Raw genomic sequence first — 25,942 nt, 5'->3', positions numbered from 1 at the left:
ACATTGTCATCCAACTGCCAGTGACAAACTGTTCCGAAGTGCAAAACTGTTTTTGTTTTGACATCTTGCTCCTGTGTCAGTATAACATACACACTACCCGAGGAGTAGAACTTGTTGGGATCTGTTGCCTAGATCCCATGGGGAAAACCTCAGAGTACAAAGCATTAATTTTGTGTCAGCTCTATGTAAACTGAGATTATTGCAGAGCTTTTCAGCTGCCTGTTTTCGTAACTTTATCAAAAATAGAAGTGTTTGCTTGTTTGAAGCCCCAGAAACTCTTTATTTTTAAAAATATATTTCTGTCAGTTTGGTAGTTGAATGTGGAGCTCAAAGTATAAATACCAAAAAAAATCAAATTGATACTAAGTTTTTTTAACTTTTTTTTTTAAACTTACACAGGATTTTAGTATTTGAAACCATGAATAATGATTCCTTATTTAATAAATGCTTGTCACTGTCAAATCTGAGCTGCTTCATTGGCAGCTTTTATCTTCAATCTAGCAATTAAATAGTCCCTAAATAAAATTTCTGCCTTAAACTATGCTGTAATATTTCATTATGAAGGTGTTAATAATTAGGTAACAATAAGTGGATCTACAAGTCTATGCTGTGTCAGTAAAGGTATTACTGTGGAAGCTGAGCTCTCTTGTTTTGAATGTTAGTGTAACTATAACCATGATCATCAGGGAGTCCAATGAAGCAAGGTCTGTAGGCAGAGACAATCTCTGCAGTACACCAGGGTTTATAGTTGGAAAAATCTGGCAAGTTTTCATGAATACATCACAACAACAGACTTGCAACAATGCAGTTGGAAGCAGAGTTCAGCTGCTGAGCTCCGCGTGCGTATGGAGCAGTTCCTCTGGACTGCCCCCGCTGCCTCCCTGGCCAGGCAGCCTGGCAGAGCTGTCTGCTGGTGCAGAAGGGGAGCCAGAGACGAGAAGGGAGAGGGGTCCATAACTCATCACAGGGTTGAGTGGCTGGGTGAGAATGGCACTTGGAAAATTGTGTTGGGCTGTAAACCCAGCCCACAGCCCAGGCTCGTTTGCAGCTGTGGCTGCCTGGGTGCAGTCCGGCCGGGAGAGCTTCCCGCTGGCCTTCCCAAAGCAGCCAGTCGGAGTGAGAGACACTCGGCTGTGAAAGTCACCTGCCACCCAGGACTGAGTGTTTCTCATTATTGGGTTGTGAGCTGAAGGTGGCCTGTAGTTGTTTGGATGTCACAGGATGATTTGCTCCATGTGTTGAAGTCCACTCGGGTGCTCCCGTGGGACTGGTGGATCATGGGAATTGTGGGCCTGTCAGTTCCATCCCATTGCATTAAACTCCAGCAGGCTGAACTCAGATTCTTCTCAATGTTTAACATGAATATTGCAGCCCCTCTTTGAGACCTGAATTAGGGATTGTATACATAAAAGCGTGCCTGTTTTTCCAACTATTATTGTTGCTTTAGTAAAAGAAATACTGCTTTTCCCTACAAAAACTACTTGATCTGTAACAAAAATTAATGGAATGGTAGTTTTACAGTCAAATTATTTGTGCCTGTATGTATTAAAAGTTTGTTGTCTCCAGATTTTATTCTTGTTCTAGGTTTTTAACTAATCAAGTCTTTTTGTCTTCATAGTGCTTTTAGGTGCCTGAAAGTGTTAACACTTCAAGACCTCAGTATGCGGTGGTTTTTAAATACTGAATAACTAGATCATTTTATTAAGGGAAGGTGACAACGTGTGTGCTGTGTGAGGATTCCTTGTGCATGAAAACATGCTGTGTAGAGGAAAAGATTCTTCAGAGTTGTCGTCTAATTGCTGCTCTTTATTTGTAATGATAACCAAGTTAATGAACATGAAATTCACCAAAGCTTACTAAAATCAGACTGTCCCAAAAGGAAATATGCCGTTTATTCAAAGCAGTTCCTTTTCTTAAAGGTCTAATGTAGTCAGTAAACAGGGAGGAAGTTTAGTTCAGGGACTTGAAATAAATTCCTGCTTTGAGTACTGTCAGCCACAGACATTATTGAAGTGTTTTATACCAAAAGACATTGTGTGATTTTGAACCTGGCTCTGGTTTCTCTTTTAGAAGACATCAAACCGGACTGGTAGAATAAGGACTCTTCCATAACAAGGAAAAGGAACCAGCCTATAATCTCTAGCTCTCAGCAGCCCTACTCCACAGGGTTTTTCTTTTCTATGTCCTGCAGATGGATTTAATCTTTTATGAATTTGTGGTTTTAATGAGAATTAAATTTACAGAAAACTGTAATAGTGATTTGTTTAGTTTTTCCACTTGTATTTGCCACTGATCTGTGCGTTCTGCTTGGTTATGTTTCATGCCTTTTAAAGCTGTTAGCGTTGCAATGCTCCCTTTGTTTCCTAACCAGAACACAATGGACATTCCAAAAAAAAAAAAATCCAGACCATAATTTGAATTTATTTAAAGGATCTCCAAATTTTTTCATTAAATAAAAATTACAGTAATTCTGTATTTAAGCTTGTCCTATGGATAAAAATTGAGTGCATTTCTTAGTAATTTGCAAACAGCTGGGGCACTGCAACTTTAGGGACTAATCCTGACTGGTGCTCTGTACCTACAGCATTTAATAATTTCAGTGGGAACTCTGAGTGTTCAGCCTCTTCCAGAATCAGGCTCTTAAGGAATCTATACTTCAATCAATGCATAGCAGAAGTTTGCACCAAACTGTAATTACTGTTATCAGGGGCCCAATGTGTAAAATCCCCATATCTTGGGGGATTTCCAGACCCTTAAGAACACAGCACTTGATAACTTCAGTGAGCAGTTTGGGTTGGTGAGGACAGGAGTTGAGCAGATTGGCTTGCATTAATAGAATTGCACTGACAGTGTTTCTTATAGGATTACTGAATAATTTTTTAATAAAAATATAGATTTTATAATCAGGAAGCCAATACTAGGTACTGGAACAATAGTACAGAGGAGTTAATTTTTATTTCTACAGTGTTAAAAGTGCACTTATATGCTGGTTTATTTACATCTTGGGGAAAGGCGAGAGACTGCAAATAGGGAGATTATTACTACTTTCTTTTTTAAAAAAAGAAGGGTTAAGGCAAATTTTAAGACTAAAAATGTTTAAGCAATTATAAACAAGGCTAGACCCTTTGAAAAAAAAAGTTTAGAAATATTCTTAAAATAAATTTTTATAGTGTTAATTTTGTAATAATTTATGTTTTGCTATACTTCAGAGCTAACTGACCGGTATAGTTTCAGAAACAGTATGAAACTTAGGAAAGTTTAAGCAATGTTTATATTTTTAAAATGTTCTTTGAATTATGTTGTTATTGTACATTTCTTCAGACTGAAAAATGTGTACATATCTTTGTTATTTTTGCACAATTTTTGTCTTGTTCAGTTTTAGAAGCAGTACTATGTTGATTTTTTTTAATTTATTTTGAGTTATATAACTGCAGGATTTTAAAAATCTCAGTAACAAAGTCATCCTCTGTAATCAATGAACTGCTATTTCTAGTTGTTGAGGGAAAACAGTGGTTGTGAGATTCAGTGGTTGCTTCTGAGAAATAATGCTAATCAGTGACTGAAGGAGCAATTTTGTAGTTTTAGGAAGCTTTAGCTGTTTCCATGCATCTTTTAATTGGAAAGCTGAATTATGGAGCCTGTCCTTTGAATGCTGCTTAAATTTTATTTTCAACTGGCTTACACCTGACAGCATTTCAGGAAAGTTAAGCACGAAGTAAAATCCCGTGGTGTTCTTTCATCATCAAAGAATCATTATTTAATTAAAAGTATCGGAAATTTTAGCCTGCAAAATGAAATGGAAGTAAACTTTTGGAAAAAAGTGGATACAAACTGGACCAGCCTATAATGCATTCTTAGTGTAGCATTCACTCGTAGTTCTTTTTCTTCCCCATTTGCCTGAAAACCTTGTGATTTGTTTCCAGCAATAGAGGCTCAGAAGCTTTGGTTGTTACACATACGCAATGCATAGGCCCGTCAGCCATAAAAAGCGACTTGGATAACTTGTATGCCTTCTTTTGTATCGATGTAACAATTGTAAATAGTGCTGATCGACCTTTGTAGAGAATAGTTTATACAGCATATTCTATTATTGCTGATTCTCAGTGAACTATTGTTTTAAAAAAAAAGAAGAAAAAAAGAAATTTTTCTATTTACACCTTATATTTTGTTATGCTGTTGACCCATGGCACTTTAACAAAACTCTGTGGGTTTTGCATAGCTGGTCAGTCATGGGATATATTAAATAACTGTTGTTGCACAGAAATGAATTTGCACCTGCTATATTGTGCTTTCCTACTACAGATTTTAGAACCTTTTCCAGAAGACTTTTGAAGAAAGCATGTCCAATCATTCTAAGAAAAAAAAAAAATGCCATACTTGTACAGCCAATTTCTTTTCTACAATCCATATTTTGTAACACTAAGTATTTTCATTCTTTGTCCTGCACCTTTATGTATTAGCAGTATCAAATAGAATTCATTCCATGCTTGTGATAATTGTAAGCAGAATAAATGTCTAAAGTAGGTGTAAATAGTAAATTCTATGGCTTACAGTTTAAAAAAGGAAAACCAGAACAAACATGTATCTGATTGATACTGCCATGGTTCAACACCGGGCCTGGAGATATTCTCTAGTGAGCGATTGTATTTTTTGTTTTTTTGCTTTATTATTATTTTTTTTTGTAACATGGCTTTGTAAATAAAATAATTTATATGTTTGTAAGAAACAGATGGGGTTTGTCGTTATTTCTCTTTGCAAAGCAAAAATGGTGTGTATTGTTTTCTCTTCCCAGAGGCTGAAATGCTCTTTGCAGATGCCCTGCACTGAGAATTCCACCGTAGTTCAAAAGATCTGCCCAGCTTTCTGTACAGGGCTGAATTGCCCTGGGATTATTTTTGGCATTCATGTCTAAAATATTTCTGTATTTACATGTCAAGACACGTGCAGCGATCAGCTACTGACGTTTTCTGCACTGATAAACCATTTTTAAATTCCTTTGCTTAGCTGAATGCATTTTCTCATTCCTTATCAGTGTAAGAATTAACTTTGTTACAGCTGCTAGATTTAGGAATTCTCACTTCAATGGGCAGTACAAATTTATAACCAGTCTTTTTATCTTCATTAATACTAAACCCGCAGCTCTTATCTAGGCATTAAGATTCTTGTTCTGTGCAAAGCCTGTTCCAATTACAGATCAAATGAGACTTAAATTGTTCATTGGCTCGACAGCTCTGCAGAGAGGATTGCAGTTTTTTCTCTCGCAGCCACCCTCTTCTGCAAATCTGGGGAGGATGGACATTTTCATGCTCCCTCTATGAAGTATCTGGAAACTGTCTTGGAGATACTGTAGGGAAGATGCTCACAATTACAGCACCTTTTTTAAAAGCAAGCAATTTGGATTGCAAACTGCATTTTGTGTGCACACATTCAGAACTGGCAGAGGAGATAGGAAGCTGGGCTGCCTTGCAGAAAAGGGAATTGAAGGAGGGAAATTTTACCTTCTAGGTAAACAGCTTTTTGTGTAATATCTTGCACTTTCTGATTCCTGTCACAAAAGCTAATCCTGAATTTCCTCTTTACTGTCCACTTAATGCCTTGATCAGAGATACTTAGATACTTGTATTTTGAGAGCTTTTTTTTATCTTTAGTTTATCTTTTCCACTACAGAAAAAATTAATATAATTAAATAGTAGTAGATGCTGAAATTTCATCTGATTAAAGTGTCCCCATGTATGACTAAAGAGTAACTCTGTGTTCATAAGATGCTTTGCTATTTCTAGTGGCCATTAGAAATTAAAACAGAATATGGTTGATATATTATTTGGTTGCCATCACTGCCTATGGCCAGCAAAGGTTGAAGACCACTGACTTTCCAAAAATGAATCAGCAGTTTTTTAGCTCTTGTGGGCTTTTTTGAATGATCTAAAAGCTGTTCTCATATTTGGAGCTGGGTGTCCCCTCCTTTTTTTGGTCGTGCACAAGTGTTTTGCTTGTAGCACTCCTCTGCTCATATTCTCTAACATACCACCCGTTTTAGAGGGAAGCAGATCACACTGTAACTTCTTTATTCATTGCACTCTCATTTTTATGCTTCTGTTTTTACCATGCAACTATTTATTTTAGAAGGAAGTCATTGCTGTGTGCAACCAAGATCTGTTTTATTCTTCCAAATCTGTCAGGATTCACAATTGGAAAAAATGCCAAATACTGATTCTAGAAATATTTGGAGGAGAGTCATACAACACATTCAGACTTCAGAACACAAGAATGTTTATTTCATGCAAATCTTTCTATGCTGTTTTGCTCCTTGAATACTTCCTGAAAGCAACTATTCAAAGGAAATGCAGATCCTTTTTAAGAGACACTTTGCTAAGCAGAAGAAAGCTAAAGGTGATCATTGAGTAGAGGTGCCAGTCTGCCCTTTGCCTGGAGGATCCATGGATGGTGGTGCTGAGCTCTTGTTCTCATTTTGTAATGCACCACAAATGACACGGGCTGGATTCTTTTGTGTGGGGGTTTTGTTGTTTGTGACTGACCCAAAAATATTTGGCTCTAGTCTGTGATCTGTTGTCCCTACAGAAAGGAGAAGAGAGGCTTTAGGAGAGGTTTGCCAGCAATAAAAATCAGGTTCCAGGAGAGCTTGATTTGAGGGTAAGGACATCAGTGGGGATCTGAGATGGGGCACTACCTTCAGCTGTGCCCTTTGCCCACTTCCCTAAGGTGACACATTGAGCTCTCAAATTCAGTCTGGGTTTGATGAACTCGGAGCAGTTGCTAACATGGTTGATGTGACACCACAGGGTAGTTTTTCAGGAAAGCTGTCTATCATGGGCAAAGGGCATTTACAGAACCCACAGGTGTGAAGGCTTTTTGGTGTAAGTACAGAGAGTGGCCTGATGAGCACGAGTGCAGCCCTGGGAGTCCCGTGTCTGTGTCAGCTCGCTTCCAGCCTGGCCCTACTGAGGCAGCAGGTGAAATGGTGATGGAGGAGACACCACTGCAGAGGAGAAACCATCATCCCTTCCCACAGGGAAATTTCCTGATTTGGAGCACTGTGCCACAGGTGAGTGAGACAGGTCACTACTGGGAATTACTACACAGGCTCAACCTCCTTGCCATTTCCACCACAGCTGCAGAATATATATATATATATATATATATATATATATATATATATATATATAGCCAAAGATAGATAGATAGATAGAGATAGATATATATATCTTGCCTCAGTTCTAAGCTGTTCTAAACAGCCTACACAAGAAACCTTCCCCTCTGGTCAGCTCTGCTCTTAAATTGCAATTATTTGCCATCCTTTTTCTTTAGTTTTCTCTTATTTTGATCTATAGTCAGTAGGGGGATTTTGTGGTGTGGTTTCTTGGGCATTTGGGTTTTTTGCTGTTTTTGTAATCTTGCCTTGACCTACTCCTTCCACGTTACTTTTCTTTAGGATTTGTAACACCAGCAAGTGCTCTTCCTGGTAGCTCTGCTTTTACAAAGCACTGACTGACGTGACTACAGGTAGAGTGGATGTGTGGATTTGTAATCAAGGACAGGAAAAGACAGGGGTTACTCTTCAGAAACACAAACCTCTGGAGATGCACAATCCATACTTCTGGCTGCTAACTGCATGCCCACCTTTTTGTTGCTCAGAATGTCTATTTGAACTATGGAGTGTCAGAGACACTGAGGTGATGGAGATGGAAATGGAGATGGACCTCTGATCTCTCCCACCCTGTGTAGTATGAACTCATTCTACAGATACTGCTGGAATAAAAGCTTCTCTGCTTTGAAGAGCTATGGGCTCAGAGCCATACTTATACAGGAAAATATACTGTGTATCTCAAAGAATGCAGGCTCCTGCTCAAGTAACTTCTTTTTTGCCCTTTGCCTTCAGCAGGAGTCCAACCATAGTTCCAGGAAATCAGCTTCGTGGCTTTTCAGCCAACTGAGAAGTGGACAGTTCTGTTACAGTAAAGTCTTCTGATATCAATCTAGGCATATTGTGACTTATTCTTCTCCTTGACTCAGAAACAAGAAGTATTTTTGTAATTCCTGGTTTATTTTCCCAGTACATGATTTCTGATGGCAGGTTTCACCTTTATTTTACAACTGACTGGGGGAAAGGGATAAAAAAAAGCCAACATTCACAGCTTAGACTGATGGCTGTGGGCTCTTGTTCTTGTGGAGAGGACTGGGATGGCACAAGTGGTGATCCAGCTACTTCTGCAGTGCATCAAGGACAGTTTTTTGACAGAAGGGCTCAACAAGCTGAGTGAAGCTATGCTAGACATGCTGCTCACACATAAGGAGGGGCTGCTGGGAGCACTGACACTGGTGGCAGCCTGGCAGCAGCGACTGCAATGTAGCAAAGCTTAGGATTCTGAGGGAAGTGAGGAAGAGAAATAGTTGAACTGCAGTCCTGGAATTTAGGAGAGCAGACTGTCTCCTGCAGACATTTTGTTGGCAGAATCCCACAGGAGACTGACCTGAAGGGCCCAGGAGTGCTAGCTGAAGCTCAGGAACAGTCCATTCTGCTCTGCAGGAAGCTGAGCAGACATGGGAGAAGGCCAGCATGGCTGAACAGAGAGCTCCCGACTAAGTCAGAGGCAAAAGGCAAGCACACAGACTGTGAAAGCAGGGGTGGACTACCTTAGAGGGATAAACACTGCCCAGGCATGCTGAAACAGAAACAGGAAAGCCAAAGCTCAGCTGGAGTTGGAATTAGGAAGGGAAGGACACTTCCAGTACATTAACATGGAAGGAAAAGTAAGTAAAATGTGCTGTGGGCCCTAGTAGATGTGGTAGGTAACCCAGTGACAGAGGACAGGGAGGTGACAGAGGCACACTCACACTCATTGCTGCCTTTGCTTCAGTTTTTAACTGGAGAGGTCTGTGCTCAGAGCTTTGGGCATAGTCAGGGCAGTGAGGTGCCATCCCCAGGATGTCTGAGTGAAGAACTGCTTATCCTGCATCTCTAGAAGCCTATGGGAAAAGCTGGGCTTGATTCAAGGATACAGGCTGGTACCATTCCTGTGGAACACAGGACAATTGATGTTGTGGAGTCTCCATTCTGGAGACAGTAAAAACTTGACAAGTCTGTGAACAACCTGAGCCAGTCCTTGAAATTAGCCCTGTTTGAAGAGGAAAGGGAGTTGACCACATGATCTCCAGAGGACAATTTCAATTTAATTTTTCTGCTGTTCTGTACAGTAAATAAAATAAAAACAAGTGGTTCTGGCTGTTGGGATAATTAATACTCAGAAGCTCAGTACTTCTGTAGTTGATCACTTTCCTCTGTAAATGTATAGTACAGAATCCCCTGATGAGGAACTCAGCTGCACCTTGGAAGTCCTTGGGGACACACAGAGGGAAGCTGCAGTGGAGCTCTTCCAAAGCAGCCACAGCAATGGCAGCACCAATGCCTACAGCTCAGCCTCTGCTCCCGGGCAGGGTGCTGCCCAGTGCTCATGCTGAGGAGCAGCACAGGTGAGGAAAGCCTTCAAGGAGCTGCTCTCAGCAGCCGTGTGCACAGGAAGCCTGTCACATCTAGGGATCCTTCCCAGCCTGTATTGCTCCTGTCTTTTCTCACAGCCCAAGACTTCAGTCTTCTGACAGTCCCACTTGACAGAACGTGTCCATCTGCCTGCTTTCCCTGCCAGACAAATGGTTGTTCTGGAACCAGCTGCATTTCTGACCTGCAGTCCCTGTTTCTCTTCATTACAACTCTTAAAGGCTCATTGTAGTCTATTTAGCCCTATTAAATTAGATAAAAGGCTTAAATCACTAGTGATATTCTGTAGAAGGCTCAGCTTCTACCACAACAGGTATTAAGCCTTTTTAAAAATCTAATTTTTATAACCAGGACACTTTAAACAGATAAAAATAATTTGGTCCTTTGGTTCTTTATTAAAACTTATTTACCAGCATCTCTATAATGGAACCAGAATACTTTCAGGTATTTGTCAAATCCTGTTTTTCTCAGCCACCAGAAGTATTGTAAGTTTGCCTTACAATAGCTCATGGGAGCTCCTTCCAAATTATCCTCAAATATCATACTTTTAGGATCCATATGTATAGCTGGTACTATCATTATATGAACTGAGGATAATAATTTATTATGTAAATAATAAATACATATTCATAATCAGAATATTTTTTCAAATAAATAAATTGTGCTTCCCTGATAGTGAAATAGAATTTTACAAAATACATTTCTATTTTGTAAATCAAATTCGGATTTGCTCTGTTTAGTGATTTTAATTTTTTTAACCATTCCTCAGGAAGACACACTTAAATACATAATTCCTGTACTTATTCTTAAAATGTTAGCCTTAACATGTTATTTCATACTGGTTATCTTTGTTGACTACTAAAGGAGAAAGATCCTTTGCCAAATGCTGGTTTCCCTGACCCAAACTCTGACCTACCTACCTACCAGTATTTCACTTGCTCCTTCTTTTCCTGTCAATCTTCCTATCCTCAGGTTCTCATTTTCAAGAATGTATTTTCCACATCTTTATTTCTCCTCTGCTGACCAGCTCTTCTCCTGTTTGAACTTCTCCACATTTCAATCCACACTTTCTGCTATGGCTCTTTCTTAGGAAAAAATTTTGCTAATGCTCTGCAAACTCCACAGAAAGGCATAGAAAGACAAATGCAGGAATGGATTGAGTAACTATGGAATGCTTTACTCAGGAAAAGGAGGTTTCCATCACTGCCTGGCAAATGTCATAAGAGACAACTGTTAGAAACCTACAGTTCCTCTAGCCCTAATTGAGACTAAAAGCAGGTAGCACAGTCACTTTAAAATAACAGAGAATACAGACAGCACATGGCTGTACCATCTTTGCAGCTTTGGATGCTGCCTTTCTCCCACTTTATCTAAGAAATAACTAAGTGAATTCTATTAATGTCTTGTGATATTTTAGTTTTGGCAAATAAATATATTTAGCACTAGACTTTTCACAGGAATACTATTCTTATTTACTATATGCTCATTTATCGTTGTCTGATTTTATTTGATGGCAGATAGTTATATCTTTGTAGATTTCCCTAATTTTTTTTTAGTGGGATGCTTTACTTGATAATGGTTCTCCTATTAGCAGTGGGTAGCACAGTCAAAAGTTCCTTTGATGTTTCTTCTCTGTTTGCACAGGCTATGTTGCAAGACTCAATAATGGTTTTAAAATGTGAACTCTTACTCTCAGTTGCTGGCCACTGGTTTTGCCTCTCGTACGGGCGCAGAACACCGGGAACATCCCGGCAGCCCCTCCCAGCGCGGGGACGAACCAGGGCTGTGTCGGGACGGCGGCAGTGAAGCAGCAGGTACCGCCGGTGGAAGGGGAGCTGGCTGGAGGTGAGAGAATCACAGAACCCCTAGGGTCGGGAGGGAGCCCTGGGGATGATGCGGCCAGCCTGCAGCAGGGCGGGTTTGCAGTGTCTGCACAGAGGAGACTCCGCCACCGCCCTGGGCAGCCTTTTCCAGCGCTCTGCCGCCCTCAGCCTAAAGCAGTTCTTCCTCACGCTGAGGTGGCACTTCTTGTGTTTTGTTTTGTTTTTTGGCCGTGCTGTCGCTGGCACCACGGCAGAGTCTGACACCTGCTCCCGGCACGGGCCTGTGGACATGGCTGTGCCCATCGTCACTGTCCGGACCAGCGGGCCCTCAGCGCCGCCACACGCCTCACCAAGGACCGCGCCTCATCCGCTGTCCCCACGAACCGACGCAGAGCCGGGACCCAGCGCGGAGCGAGGCGTGTCTGTTCCGGCGCTAACGTGACGACTTCCAGGAAAGTCAGTTTTTCCTTCCCCCTTCCCGCTGGCCCCGGCGGAGCGTCCCGCGGCCGGAGGCGCTGCGGGCTCCTGTGCTCGCCCCTCACGCCGCCCCGGCGCCGCGGGATGGCGGCGGGCGAGGAGCAGAGCCGCGAGTACCTGCGGCGGCACCGGCTGCCCGAGCTGCTGCACCGCCTCGGAGCGCTGCTGCTCTTCCACCGCCCCGGTGCGCGCAGGCCCGGCAGCGGGGGCAGCGGGGGCAGCGGGGCCGGGCCGCCTCCGCTCCCCGGCTGAGGGCCCGGTGCCCGCGGGCACTCTGACCTCGTTGCAGAGCGGCCACGCGAGTTCCTGATCCAGGTGCTGGAGCGGGTCAAGGCTGCGAGGCGAGCCGAGGGCGAGTACCCGTTCCTCCTGGACGAGGCCAACGTGGAGGCCATGTTCAGCCTGCTGGACGTGCTGGGCCGGGGCTGCATCAGGCCCGCGCAGTACCGGGAAGGTGCCTGTCACCCCGCCACACCCACCCGCTCCCTCGCTCGCACACAGTTATTAACACAGTTTCAGAAATACCCATCTCTGTGCTTCAAAATTATCCGCACAGCTGCCCACACGACAGCTTGGAAAGTTGAGAAAAGTTACCTGTGGTTAAGTTTCCTACGTTTAAGTTACATGTTGTTGTGCTACACACGTTTACCTTCTGTTAGATCTAGGCACCTTTAAATTTACATGTGTCTTTCCAAAGACTCACATAAAAATTTCTCTTTTGTTAACTTTAGCCCTTAAAACTTTGGGACTGAGCACTGAGGATTTGGAGCTAGAAGATGATGTGGAGATTACACTGGAGGTATTCAAGGAAGGAATGTGAGTTTAATTGAAATTGTGGTGTTGTTTTTTTGTTTTGTTTTTTTTTTTTTTGGAGGGGGGACATATGCTTAGGAGATATTTTACTGAGATTTATTTTTTATTTACAAAGCTACATAATTAATGGATAGTTTAGTTGCTAGTGTAAGCTTGACTGTGTCACTTTGCATTGCAAGATTAAAAAAAAAAAGTTACTGCCTGACCTTCTTGCCTTGCTGTAAGGTGAACCACACTCCATGCCCTCCACCACCTCAGGATCCTCAGTTTCAGGATCCTCTCTGTACCTGCTCTTCAGGTCAGAGCAAAGGTCATCAGGCAGCCCAGAGGTTAAAATATTGATCTAGAAATGTGGAACAATGAGACCCTGTTGTCTTCTTTGTCAGGAGTGGTAGCACAGCTGCAGATGAAACAGGTTCAGAGTTCAAATAATTCCTCATAGTCAAGGTATGGTTGTAGGAGCAATTTTTAGTAACTGTTGCAATTGCTGAAAGGTAAGGAACTAATTATCCTCATTATCTAACTAGAGATTTTCTTTTTCTGTTTTAGAAAGAAAAAGATGCTGGAGAGCTGGTCTGTGTATTAGTTTGAGCACTGGTCTGCTATTTATATTAAAAACAGGCATCTTCCCCAATTTTTCTTCTGGTTTGTCAGCTGTGAAGAGTCGATTTTAAGCAATATTCTCTTTTCTCTTTTTCTCATCTTCCCTGCCCTTCAGTGGAGCAATCAGCTGAAAAGGACAAGTGATAAGAACGTGTTCATGTCCAGCAGGCACTGGAGGGAATAGAGTTAAGAATTGTTGTTCTTAATATAATTAGATGGTAAAAAAAAAAAAAAAAAAAAAGTAGAGATCTCTTTTGCAACTCAAATAGTATTTTGGAGTTTTCTCCTTCGGGTTATAGTTTACAGTAAATGATTGTTACCTGTTGGCTCATTAGCACTGAATAAAATTAAGTTGGTTTGGGCTTGTGCTGTGTTTTGCTTTTTGGGTATTTTTAAGGGAAAAAAACTAAAGCAGGTTATGACAAATGTCCACATATAAATGCAGGTAGCACTTCCAAGTGATATTTTCAAACTTAGCACACAATATGCAATTTATAAGGAGAAACTTTTTTTAAAAAATTAGGCAATTGTTTTTTCTGTAAAAGACTATCTTAATTTGTCTGAAGAAAACAGTGACATATTCCTTCCTTCTGCAGTGATTATGTACATTTTGATACAGACCATCCATTACATGGGATTTGGAGCTATAAAACATCTGTGTTTAACTGAAGACTGACCAGTTCATGGGGAACATTAGCCCACATTGTACAAAAATTTGCATTTACACTGTAAATATTATGTGTTCCTTAGAATGATGCAGACAAGGCAGAATATTCATTAGAGAGGAACAGTTTTAGCTTCCAAATGCAATGGCAAGGTGGCCATGGAAAATAAGATCTGCACAGTTCAACACCAAGTCAGTAGCATTTTGAATTTTTTCTTTGAACTGTATAGAATAAGGCATAAGATTAGATTAAAACAATCTCTCAGCATGCAGAAATGAAAGAAATAAGCATATTTCAGAATATTCACTTGGCTTTTGCTTGGAATGAGTAATCTAGACAAAGTTAATCATTTCTGAAGAAGTCTTTATTTTCCTGTACTTGGCCAACTAGCTCTCAAACTGAGGAGAATCTCAACATCCCTTTGAGCCAGTTTATAAACTCCAAGTTCATTTAGTGCTGCTGTTGCAGATGGCTGGCTTGGCTTTAATGGTTCATTTTCTGAAGCTGACTGTAGGACATCCTTCAGAAGCAAGGCAGAGCCAATATTCAGGTTCAGGATAATGCAGGCTTCTTTTATGCTAGAGGAAAAGTTACATAGATTAATGTAAGCAGCACAAATTTAAGTGTAACAAAAAGCCCTTCCATGCTCCATGTTGGTTTAAAAATATTCAATTTGAGCCCAAATTAGCTGAGGATTTTGATGCTGGACTATTTAGGAGATTGTGGGCTAGTAAAATAGACTAACCAGAAAGAAAGTAGCAGCTTCTCATGCCTCACAAGGCAATCCTGAGGAGGAAAATAGTTTAAAGTAGTCCTTCTAACAATAAAGTTTGCTGTGTTGTAACTGTATCTTTGACTAGTTTCTTTGGCCCCAGTTTCAGAGGTTTTTTTCAGAGGTGCTACTTAATATTCCTTCCATAATTTTATCTAGACATCCTGACTGCACAAAATACTCCAAGACACATGCCACAGTCTGTTGCTGTCTGAGTACATGCTGCAGAATCAACTTTCCTAGTTGAAAACATCAGATGCATAAATGATCCACACAGTTAAAATGTGGATCAAAACTAACTGAAAAAATCTTGGTTTTAAGTAGAGCACTTCTATTTCTCTGGACACTAACTTCTGAAATATCAGTAGATCAGATGTTTGCCTACTTACTGCTTGAAGTAGTTTTCTGGCCTCTTGCAGTAGTGTGAAAATAGGGGGAACAGATTCCGACTCATGTCGAACTGGAGTTGTGCTGCCCCTCCTTCATTGAAATGATTTGCCATAATGATCTACAAACACAGAGAGTGCATCTGCTGTTTAAGCCAGTCACTGACACCTGCATGGCACTGCACAGGTCACACTGATACCCACTTCCTGGTAGATGTACAGATCCACTTTCTCTGCAAGCATTTGCCAGAGAATTTTGAACAGTGAGTGGCAGAGCTGCTGCTCCAGTTGCAGCAAACGGTCTCGCAGTGTCTGCAGCATGGGGCACGCCGTGCTCGACAAAGACATCACTGCTTGCTCTGCTTGAGAGGGTAAAGACAGCCACCTAAAAGAAACCATGGCACGGCAGTCATTCGAATGAAATTATTCATATTATAACAACTGAAGGTAAAATTACACTTCTAAAAAAAATCTTACCCATTTACAATGTTTCAGAGACAGTCCTTTCCCAGTTCTAATCTAAAAGTTATCAGTCTAATGCTGTGTTTGAATTTAATTTAATATTAAACTCATGCTTTAGTTATAAATCTCTGAACATGACATTCTAGGGAACCCCATCTAATCTGAAAATCATTGAGTTCTATTGCTTTTATTAAGTACTTCAGAAAGTCTACTCAGGAGAAAATATTCAAGAAGCCCTAGGAGTCTGTGAAGACAGAACAGTCATGACAGGCCATTTTGCATAAAATCTTAAGTACTACTATGAAGAAAATAATTCCTGCTCAAAATAGAATGATCCACAACCTTTCATATGGTTTAAAACTAATATATCTACTAATTGTGCAACTACTTTAGAAAATATAGCATGACAATTGTCCCCAGGTAAGAATAAAGAGAATTTTCCAGAACTCACTACCCTGTAGCTTTCCTACTCCAAAAAAAAATACTGCCTATTATCTATTCTTGCCTTTACAAACCTCAATATTTTTAACAGGAAATAATCCTGTAATAAGCTAAGAGATTAAACAAACAGAATCACCTCTCTTTTTTGTACAGCTTTGCAGCATCTTTGACCTCTCTGAAGACATGATCTACTTGTCGTGTCAGCATGTCGTGCTTGAGGCGCTCCAGGAGGTTGATCATGTCATCAAAGACAGAGCTCTCCATGGATGCCAGCTGGCCCAGCTGGAGCTGGCTCATGGTGTCACTTTCTGCACAGACCTCCAGCTCGGCCTGCTGCAGCTGCAAGAAGAACTAGGCAAACAAAACCAGAGAGAAACACCACAGAAAATAATCTTACTCCTTGAACTTTTCACTGGTACTTTGTTAGACACAGTTGTAGAAAACACTCTCCTCTGGCACATTTATGAAGTTACAAAGTTAAGATTTTAAAAACACTTTCTTATCCTTCCCTGTGGTCCTGATTTAGAGAAAAACAAAACATGGAGGTTTAATGATGGAACTGATACAGGTTTCAGATACAACAGCAGATAGGTAAAGTGAACAGATCTGAAGAAATACTGAAAAGATATTTTAAGATTGACAGCAGCACGCTTTTAAAAAACCCTACCTTGGCCTCTAAGATTTGCAAAAGCAAACTTTAATTGTAATTTTTTTAGCAATGATTATTCATTGAATCATAAATTTACTGTGCTGACAACAGCAAGAAAATGAATTTAGTTTATCGAGATGAATGTGACATTGTGGTAACAGCTTGCTGGTTTTGCTTTTAAGCAGATCAGGACACTAGTAGATGCAGTTATACAACATGAAGGCTGCTGCCCTATCAAGTCAAGATTATCCCCTGCTAGAGCCACAGCTCTAGACAGTAAGAATTTGGAGGCTGCTCACAGCCCACACAATGCCTTATTCTGCACACACCATGTGTAAGAAGTTTTTTCACCTTCAGCACCAATAGCTGCAGAAAAGCTGAAATTCCTCACTAGGCTGTGCTGCCACCAGGCTGTTGTACAGCAGTCACCAATTCCCAGTTACCAGTGGGTGGCCCTTCTGGGCTACACCTGAACTGTGCTGCAACACAGATACACACGTGGATCTGTCTAAGCTCTCCTGCCATGGGAGGAGTTCAAACACCAAAGGCTGCTGCTCTGGTTCAGAGATTTCCAAAATCAATTCACTTTTTTTACAATAAAAAGCATGTAAAAGAGACTAGGTTTTTTGGTCTCTTCAGATTATTCCATTTCCCAGGCTCTCTCTTCATTTCCCTAGAAAGTTTATAATTGGCAGCTTAGGCCTCAAACAATAACCTGTCCTTATTTATACATCTTTTACTAAATCCGAATTTATATCTCATTCTACTATTTCAGTAATTAATTCTCCTGAATACACCTAAAAAGTGCTGAAAATAAAATGTTTGTTATGAAACAAACATCCCAAATCCATTTTAAAATATTTTTTTCCTGAAGAAGAATATTTACTTACTACATTGTCAGCCCAGTCTGCCAGCACTGTTGCTATATAGTTAACAGCATTAAGGATTGCACAGTATCGGAATCCTAAGGAAGCTCTTGTCTCTTCCTTCATCACTTGAGTCAGTCGTATCCTGAAATCATCAACTAACTCCTTCTGTAGGCCCAGGAACTGGAGTTTTCTGGAAGCTGTTGGAAGATTCTTATACCTGTCTGGAAAGACATTAATAAAAGGTTTTTAGGCTTTCCAACACTAAAAAAAAGCTGTTCAAAAAGAAACATCACAGGCATCAGGTACATAATGCACCACCTCAGCCTATGAGAACATCATATAGTCAGTGTTTAAATGTCAGTACTTAAAACAGCCAATATTTCAATGTTTTCAGGGAAACTGCCCATGCAAAAGCTAAACATGCAACAACTTTCTTCCCCCTCCTGATTCCACGAGCAGTTTGTACTCTGACACTTGAAGCAATGTGTGAGAATACCACACCCTCCAGAGAGGCCCCTAAAGCATCCTCACACAGAGAAAGCCACTGCAGATGCAATGGTCTCCTGAAAACATAACTGCTCTTATGTACTGTTGCAAAAAAAGAGAAGTTACTTAATAGCTTCTGAATTGACACAGATTCAAAAGGACTATTAGAATTTATTACTAAATTGCAACAAATTATATTCTGCCAACTATGGTCAATATATCAAACATATATTTATAATTATTATTTTGCACACGTCACTAGGTCAAGATTATTCATGCATGAGTTAGTGTCCAAAATACAAAATTAACAGGAAGTTTTTATTACACTGCAAACATTACAACTTTGCAAGATTATTTGGTGACTACTACTGACAATTAATATTTAGTAAACTATTTAGTAAAGAAATTTGTTGGCTGTGTTCATTACAAACAAGAGCAATGCCCACAGATATAATTACCTGTTATAACTAACAAGAGAGTCATAAAAGTTTCAGCACAGTCTGGAACTTTCATTTCATCTACATCAGTGATATCTTTGTACTGTGATATCCATGCAGCCTCAGATGAAAGCATAGAGTCCATTTTCTGAAGAGCAACTGAGATGCAAAAAACTTGTAAGTTTTTAATTTAAAAAAAAATCTAACAAAAGCCCCTCTAAAGCACACTAACATAAAAGCCTTATCTCTAGTAAGTTAAATTTTGCATTTTCAGTTTATAAAAAATTACTGACAACTCGTTTCATACAAAACCAGCTTCAATGTATCTGCATTTGCAACGCTGTTAACAGAGTTAAATGTCAGAATTGATTGGGGCATTGGTTTTGTTTTTTAATTGTTGGCTTCCAATGTATTTCTTCTTTACTTCTCAAAAACTAATACTTTGCCCTTATTTTAAAGTCCATCTCTGTCTGTACACACATAACATTTGTCTAAAAATAAGCCTACTTGATTGCATACAGCTTAGGGGCAAGAGTCCCACAAAATATAGAGACACTGTTGAAGCCTAATCAAATTTTATTCAGAATAATTACAGAGCATAAAAATACATATGTTTTTGGTGGTAGCCCTGTCCAAGTCACTTATCCTATTTAAGAAGGGCAGCTGTGTAAGTAGACACATACTTTCTGACTGTGCAATATAAAGACCAACAAAATGCACTGGAAGTCTTACATTTTTTTTCCACTGTTAGCCACCTTTGGAAGCAGGATTCTTCTGACAGAATATGCATGCAGCTGGGAAGGCTGCTGAGATAACCATGAATGCTGTATAACTCTCTCTCAAATAGAAGGACCTCATCCACGAGGTGGCAAAAGAGTGTATCATCATACAACAGGCAGGGAATATCAGCAGCCAACTTCTCCAAAATCAGCATTACTAGAGCACGAGAGAATTCAAGCTTTGGAAAGGAAACAAGTGAATGTCAGAGACAGGAAGCACTGACATGTGCAAGCAAATATGTACACAAGAAACTGCTACTAGACTAAGTCTCACCATGTACACGTTTCAGTGGAAATGGGCCAAGTATCTATCATGAGCTAACTTAGATATTCATACTCACATTTACAAACCATTTAATTACTTACCCCAGCATTCACTGAAGATCCTGCCTTGTCCAGTATTGGTTGGATTTTGTCATCGAGGAACTTTGAATGATTTCCAATCCACATAAGCACTTGTGTTAAATACCACTCAGGCTTATTTAAAAAAGAAAAGAAATTATTAAATGCTTCCAAACACTTATACAAGTGCTACTAGTATTTTAGGACAAATTTCTAAAAATACAACTCTCTTTCCCTGCCTTCTCTTGATCTCAGATCACACAAGTCTTTCACTCTGTTTTACTTAACTTCCATTTATAAAAAAATATAAAATATGTCAGAAAAATATTTCTGGATTTTCATTGTCTTAAATGTACCAAACATTGTGTTTCTCAAGCAGAAGTTCCATTTTTATTTCTCCTTTCTATACTGCTTTCTCACTCATGAGAGCCTTGTTTCTGCTTCATATATTTCTTCCTGTTCTCCTGTGTGGCCCTTATTTCTCCGTACAACAAAAACAACATGTGCTGCCGAGGAAAGCTCTGCTCTTATTGTTATTGTACCTAACCTCAGCCCCATCTTCCCCCTAGAAGTGGGGAATCTATCAGCTTCTCTGCACATTTTAATGCCTTTAAGCTTTTTCAAGTTTCCACACCCAAAAATATGGGCTTGCAGGTTTTGATGAACACTTCTTTCAGTGTCAGTGCAACTGGAAGCAGTTCCTGTTTCCTCACTCCAGACAGCTGAAGAACCTTCTGCTGAGGTGCACTCACATTCTGTGTGTCTGTTTCTCACCTCTGTATTCATTTTCACTTGTCTCATTAATTTTATCATGCTTGAGTTGTTGGGGTTTTTTTTGACAGTCCTTCCCCAGCTGGGCAAGGTCATTGTGAACTCTGAGCCTCTCCTCTGAAATACTGTTAATCTTTTCCAGGTTGCTGTCTTTTAAATATTTTACATTAATATTTTCTTTAGTGCATTATTCAAGTAATTACTAAACAAAACAAAAAAACCAAAAACCCAATCCAAAAAACCCAAACCAAATTTCAGCAATGCCCTGTTGAAACATCTTTCTGACCTGACACTAGATTCCCTGTAAACTTTTCTTAATAAGTTCTTATTTTTAAAATACTTGTTCACCTATTGTTGTTTGCAAATTCAATGTCTTGAACATAAATTTTCCAGTTGCTTTTAAAATAATTTTGTTCATATCTAAAACACCTCTTTCCCACTAACATACACAATAGTATTTTAAAAAGCTCTGCAGAAGCATCTGTCAAGATTGCAAAGGTATTTAGATTTACACAAGATGGTGATCATAAGCAGCCTTGTGGAACAGGACTGTTTCAAAACAGCTCTCAGACTCTGCTCCAGATGTTGCAGTGGCATTAATGCAATGAAACCCATTCCAATGGTAATTCTCAGATAAAAATCCTCAGTCTTTGAAGGCAATTCACACAAAAAATTAGTAAGTTTCCAACTGTTAAACTCAGCATCTCTTGTTTTAGGACAATTAAAAATTCAACCCCTCAAAAAATTATTTAACAGTACCTTTAGACTTATCACATTTCATACCATAACTACAGAATCCAACATTTTCAGTTACATGAAGAAAGCAAAACACAGTGCAAAATATCAAAGTCACAGCCTTTGAGCTCAAGAAATACAGAACAGTGCAAAACCATTTGCAACAAGACAGAGGAAATTAATCAAAACCTGTGAACAGATGGGAGTCAGCCTGAGATTGTAATGATGCTTTATGAAGGATCTGGGCAAGGGAAAATATTGCCTCACCCAGAGAAAATGTCTCTGAAAGGTCTCCAAGTGCTATCTCAATGTTTGTCCACACTTAGGTAGGCATGAGAACTGCACAGTTTTGAAGAATCCTAATTTTGGAAAATGTGAAATCTATACAATTTAAACACAGCAATCTAAAGGTTGCTTAGAAAGCAATTTAGAAATGGCAAAGCACTTTCTCCCATACCTTGTTAAGAACATTGGTTTGTTTATTTCCAGTGAAATGATACTTGAATCTTTTCTGAAGAGGATTCAGCATGATCTGTATTGGAAGGATGATTGGTGGTGAAGGGGGTAAAGGGTACTTTTCTGGCAATTGTTTGGGTTTGGTTAACAGCTCATCTCTAAGTGTGACAGTCAAGGATGGATGTCAGTATTGAATGACTCCAGCATCACCATTTCAATATAATAGGTTTATAAAATGAACACTGCTGTAGTCCTACACCATTGACTGAAGGCAGTATTATGAAAACAATACAATTCCTTATAAAAGACACTCAAAATATTCCACTTTATGTAGTATTAAATATAACTCAGGCCTTTAGGGTTTATTTATTCAATGACAACACATGTCCCTTAAGTCTGTTTGATTTAGGAAACTTGTAAGAATCCAGCAAACCACCATTGTCAGAAACACAGTGGCTGTCCAAGAGACACACTTATTCATGCTTGTTGAAGGAGGGTAAAGGCTCCTGGGATTAATAAATGCAACACATGATTTTCCATTTTCATGTAATGGATTTAAGTGAGCCACTCTGCCAAACCAAAATTGTTACCAGCTCAGGATTGTGTACAATGGCCTTGCATCTTTCCACTATGTGATTAAAAAAATAAATAAGACAGCCACTGTCACACACACACACAAAAAGGCTTAGTTGAGCTTCAGTTTTAACTGACATTTTGTGAATACTTAATTCATAAAAATCAGGGATAGAATGAGCAGCAGTGCCCTCTGAGCAACCTCAAAGATAGACTATGACTGCTGCACAACAGAAATCCTCCTGCAGACTCCCGTTTTTGTAAAGTCTCCTTCCAAGACAGGTATGTTTAGTTTTCCCTTTTTTTCCTTCTGGGGCAGGACATATTAAAGTGATTAAAGATCATTTCACATAAGGCTATAAAAGGAAAAGCATTAACTGTGTCTAATAAAACACACATCCCCATTTTTTCATTAACATTCATGGGTAATGGTCCCTAACAGTGTAAGGCCAAATCCTCATGCAACCTAAACTGTCAGCTACCATGAGAGCACTGGATTTGATGACTTGGAGTTAAAATGTTGCTACTGAGAAAAAGGAGAACTTTGGCACTTGGCATTTTCTAAATGCAAAAAAAAATCCAAAGAAAACAAAACAAAAATACAAAAAAAAAAAAAAAACCCCACCAAATCCTCGCAACATTCTAATGTTAATACAAAGTAACATAAATTATCTTCTGTCTTTAGGGAGAATAAAATTTTAAATAATTCTCCTTGAGAATGTGCATCTCTAACAGTTTTTATTCTTGCTAAATACACTGCAAGAATGTAAAAGGATACGAGGTTTGCAGTTTCAGAAGCTGACAGAACAGCATCTCCAAGCTGCTGTACACCTCAGGAGCGTTGGCTGGTGCAGCAAGGCCAAATGCCTGGGACTGAGGTGGCCCCACAAAGGGCCAGCGGAGCTGCGTCAGCACCTCCTCAAAGTCACTGCAACACAAAAGAAGCACTTGGACACCAATGACAGTACAACGTAAAGATGAGGCAGTCACAGTAGCTCTCTTACCTTGTCAATTTGTCCTTAAGGATTTTATGCCAAAATTTAACAGTGGATCTCACAAAAGCAAGAAGATGAGAACAAGATGACTCCTGAAGTTTAATATCCAGTTCTGCCATGAATGCTAGAGTACTGGCTGCCTCTGGAACATTGTTGGTCATCAGATATTGCTGAATGCTGTCACTACAAAACACAAAAAAGACAAGGCCAAATATTCATTAATGATAACAGAAAAGAATCATTTATATATTGAAAAGCAAAGACAAAACTTTCTTGAATTTAAAATATTTTACTAAGGGGATAAACCAGGTCAGCAGTGTCAGGACACACATGCAGCACTCAGAAACTACCTCAGCTCTTCTATGCGAGAAATCCACCTGAGGTAGGCCAGGTGCCGCTCGATCTCCTCCACCTGCCCTATCAGCACATCCAGATCCTCCATCCACGGCTGGGCTTTCAGCAAGTGGCTATTGATGGACTCAGACAGAACAGCTTCCTCCTCTAGAAGCTGACTCAGAGACTTTTTGGAATCTTCTGCATTCTTTAGGGCATTCTGAATTCTTTTGGGGACTTCTGACGAAACTGTAAGTACCTGCATTGACAGAGATGTATTAAGGCAGACATAAACCCACTGCACTGTGTAGAGCAGTGCCACTTGAGATACTGATACAACATTTAATTTAGTTCCATATTCTCAATCAGTCATACTGCATGGTCAGAAGAAGAGAAAAAATTAAACAGAAAGATGCTTACCTGTTCTTCTAAGTGCTTTTTGTTTTCAGATAGCTTTTCAATCAGGCTGTCCAGCTTCCCCAGGGAGTCATAGTCATTTCCAAGTTCTCTTTCCACAAATTCAGAAACATAGTATGGGATATCACAGTGGTCTAGATCTCTAGTGACTTCTTTCTTTCTAACAGCAACGCTTGCCATGGTTTCTTTCTCTGCAATGCTGAGTATGCAATTTCTAATTAGCCGACACTAAGCACAAACAAATATTATCTATTGAGGAACAAAATTCCAGGAAAAGCTGGGCAGTTCAATTTAAACTAAGACTGAAATACCATAGTCATGAATTATACTGCTTTAAGTGAGACAACTTGCTGGCTTAAGTCTGAGGTCAGATAAAACCTTGCTGACATATCCACCTGGTGGATTTATTATATATTAACAACTGAAGAGAAATACATCTGTTAATTTCTTCCTTCTCCAAAAGCATGAAGTCTACTAAAAATAGTTCAAGAAATATGTAGCTCCTACATATATAATATAGAAAATGTAATGAAAACTACAAAAAAATTGTAAAATGCAAAGATAATGTTCCACTTTCCCTTTTCACAAGTTTAGGAAATTTCAGAGATTGTGGCTATTGTGTTACTAGCAAAGTATCCATGTGGGCCTTACAATAATTTGGAAAGCAAATACATCACTGAAATATTTACGAAAAAAACCCCACACAGTATAACATAAAAGACACTCACTGATCTACACATTTGGCAGCATCCAGAGAAAACTGACATTGAGAGGATGCTCACAGTGAAACAAAAAAGGCAACAATGGCTGTTTGGCTGGTTCAATCCTCAACTTCTTCGTGTCAATTCAAAGCAGTATTTAAAAATAAAACCCGATACACTTGCACTTCTTTTGCAAGTGTACAAGTTACACTTGCAGTTTACTGCTACAAGCTTTAATTAAGTTTATACCCCTATTAAACCAACAACAGCAGAGAGAAAGTGGCGCAGCTGACGAGCCAGAGTTGCAGAGGCAATAGAGAGCACCAGGCAGAACAAACTGGGTGACCCAGGGTGCTGCAGAGGAATAATCGAATAAAGAAAGCAGAGCAGTAAAATTCCTGTTTGCTGCAATGTAAACATTATACAGCAGGAAAAAAACTAACCAAACGGTGCTCTTTTCCTACTTAATGGAAAGGATAGGTTTACACGAGGCAGGATCAGGTCTGTGGGCGCTTCCCTCCCAGCAGCTCAGCCCCGCGGCTCAGCACCCACCTCGGCCAGAGGGCCGGGCCCTTCCAAGGGCCGGCTGCAGGCTCTGCGGGCTCCGGGAGGCTGCGAGCCAAGCGCCGCCGACCGCGGCCCGGGCTGGGCGGCCGGGCAGCCCCTCAGCCGGGCGGCGGCTCGGCGAGCCCTTCCTCCCCCGCCGCGGGCCGACGAGCCGCCGCTTCCCCTGGCAGGACGGCGCCGCGGGGACGGGAGGGCCGCGGGAGCCGCCGCCCGGAGCCCTCAGCGCGCTCCCCGCGCGTCCCTGCGGCCGCGGCGCCACCCCCGCCGCGTCAGCAGCGCCGCGGGAGACGGAGCGCGGGGCGCAGGCGCGGCGCCGCTCCCGCGGGCTCCGCTCCCGCCCGCCCGCCCGCTCGGGGGCTGGCCCAGCCCGTCCTCACAGGGACACGGCCCCGCTCCCGCCCGCCCGCTCGGCGTCCCACACGGTGCTCCAGGGACACGGCTCCGCTCCCGCCCGCCGGCTCGGGGGCTGGCCCAGCCCCTCCTCACAGGGACACGGCCCCGCTCCCGCCCGCCGGCTCGGGGGCTGGCCCAGCCCCTCCTCACAGGGACACGGCTCCGCTCCCGCCCGCCCGCTCGGGGGCTGGCCCAGCCCCTCCTCACAGGGACACGGCCCCGCTCCCGCCCGCCCGCTCGGGGGCTGGCCCAGCCCCTCCTCACAGGGACACGGCCCCGCTCCCGCCCGCCGGCTCGGGGGCTGGCCCAGCCCCTCCTCACAGGGACACGGCCCCGCTCCCGCCCGCCCGCTCGGGGGCTGTCCCACACGGTGCTCCAAGGACACGGCTCCGCTCCCGCCCGCCCGCTCGGAGGCTGGCCCAGCCCGTCCTCACAGGGACACGGCCCCGCTCCCGCCCACACGGTGCTCAGGGTCACGGCCTT

The 25,942-nt window shown here is 41.2% G+C and overlaps 3 protein-coding genes and 1 long non-coding RNA gene across 10 annotated transcripts in view; 2 read left to right on the top strand and 2 right to left on the bottom strand.

Annotated features, from left to right (window-relative positions):
- ATXN7L1 (ataxin 7 like 1) overlaps nt 1-4,728 on the top strand; it is a 109,989-nt gene extending 105,261 nt beyond the window's left edge. For 3 of the 4 annotated variants that reach the window (XM_064422003.1, XM_064422001.1, XM_064422004.1), the window contains one exon: nt 2,071-4,728. In XM_064422003.1, coding sequence (XP_064278073.1) covers nt 2,071-2,112 — 42 coding nt within the window. In that variant the 3' untranslated portion in view covers nt 2,113-4,728. Of the gene's footprint in view, nt 1-1,618 lie in introns of all 4 variants that reach the window. The other variant, XM_064422002.1, reaches the window with a different exon arrangement.
- Nucleotides 4,729-6,253: 1,525 nt separating this feature from the next.
- On the bottom strand, nt 6,254-11,361 carry LOC135301697 (uncharacterized). Its single transcript, XR_010363442.1, has 2 exons — nt 10,439-11,361; nt 6,254-6,573 (listed from the first exon to the last, which is right to left on the bottom strand). It is a non-coding gene; the product is annotated as an uncharacterized LOC135301697 (long non-coding RNA).
- A 438-nt stretch (nt 11,362-11,799) lies between these two features.
- EFCAB10 (EF-hand calcium binding domain 10) lies at nt 11,800-13,592 on the top strand. Of its 2 annotated transcripts, XM_064422009.1 has the most exons (5): nt 11,800-11,998; nt 12,104-12,268; nt 12,546-12,630; nt 13,014-13,074; nt 13,177-13,592. In XM_064422009.1, exons 1-4 carry the CDS (start codon nt 11,899-11,901, stop codon nt 13,057-13,059), a joined length of 396 nt encoding a protein of 131 aa, XP_064278079.1. In that variant the 5' UTR covers nt 11,800-11,898; the 3' UTR covers nt 13,060-13,074; nt 13,177-13,592. The 2 variants fall into 2 exon arrangements, with proteins under 2 accessions (XP_064278079.1, XP_064278080.1); XM_064422010.1 differs by lacking the exon at nt 13,014-13,074.
- Nucleotides 13,593-14,237: 645 nt separating this feature from the next.
- On the bottom strand, nt 14,238-25,315 carry RINT1 (RAD50 interactor 1). Of its 3 annotated transcripts, none has more exons than XM_064422006.1 (14): nt 24,943-25,315; nt 23,802-23,997; nt 23,399-23,640; nt 23,058-23,231; nt 22,832-22,981; nt 21,482-21,638; nt 19,543-19,653; nt 19,130-19,355; nt 18,419-18,556; nt 17,496-17,695; nt 16,093-16,307; nt 15,258-15,438; nt 15,057-15,175; nt 14,238-14,473 (listed from the first exon to the last, which is right to left on the bottom strand). In XM_064422006.1, the coding sequence occupies exons 2-14, from the start codon at nt 23,976-23,978 to the stop codon at nt 14,260-14,262; spliced, it is 2,304 nt and encodes a 767-aa protein (XP_064278076.1). In that variant the 5' UTR covers nt 23,979-23,997; nt 24,943-25,315; the 3' UTR covers nt 14,238-14,259. The 3 variants fall into 3 exon arrangements, with proteins under 3 accessions (XP_064278076.1, XP_064278075.1, XP_064278078.1); XM_064422005.1 differs by having other exon boundaries at nt 25,052-25,315; XM_064422008.1 differs by having other exon boundaries at nt 24,986-25,004.
- Between the last annotated feature and the right edge of the window lie 627 nt (nt 25,316-25,942).

This window comes from Passer domesticus, chromosome 5 (genome assembly GCF_036417665.1).
Source record: "Passer domesticus isolate bPasDom1 chromosome 5, bPasDom1.hap1, whole genome shotgun sequence".
In the NCBI taxonomy this organism is placed as follows: Eukaryota; Metazoa; Chordata; class Aves; order Passeriformes; family Passeridae; genus Passer; species Passer domesticus.
Note: the sequence above shows the minus strand (reverse complement) of the source record. Positions and strands in the feature narration are given on the sequence as shown.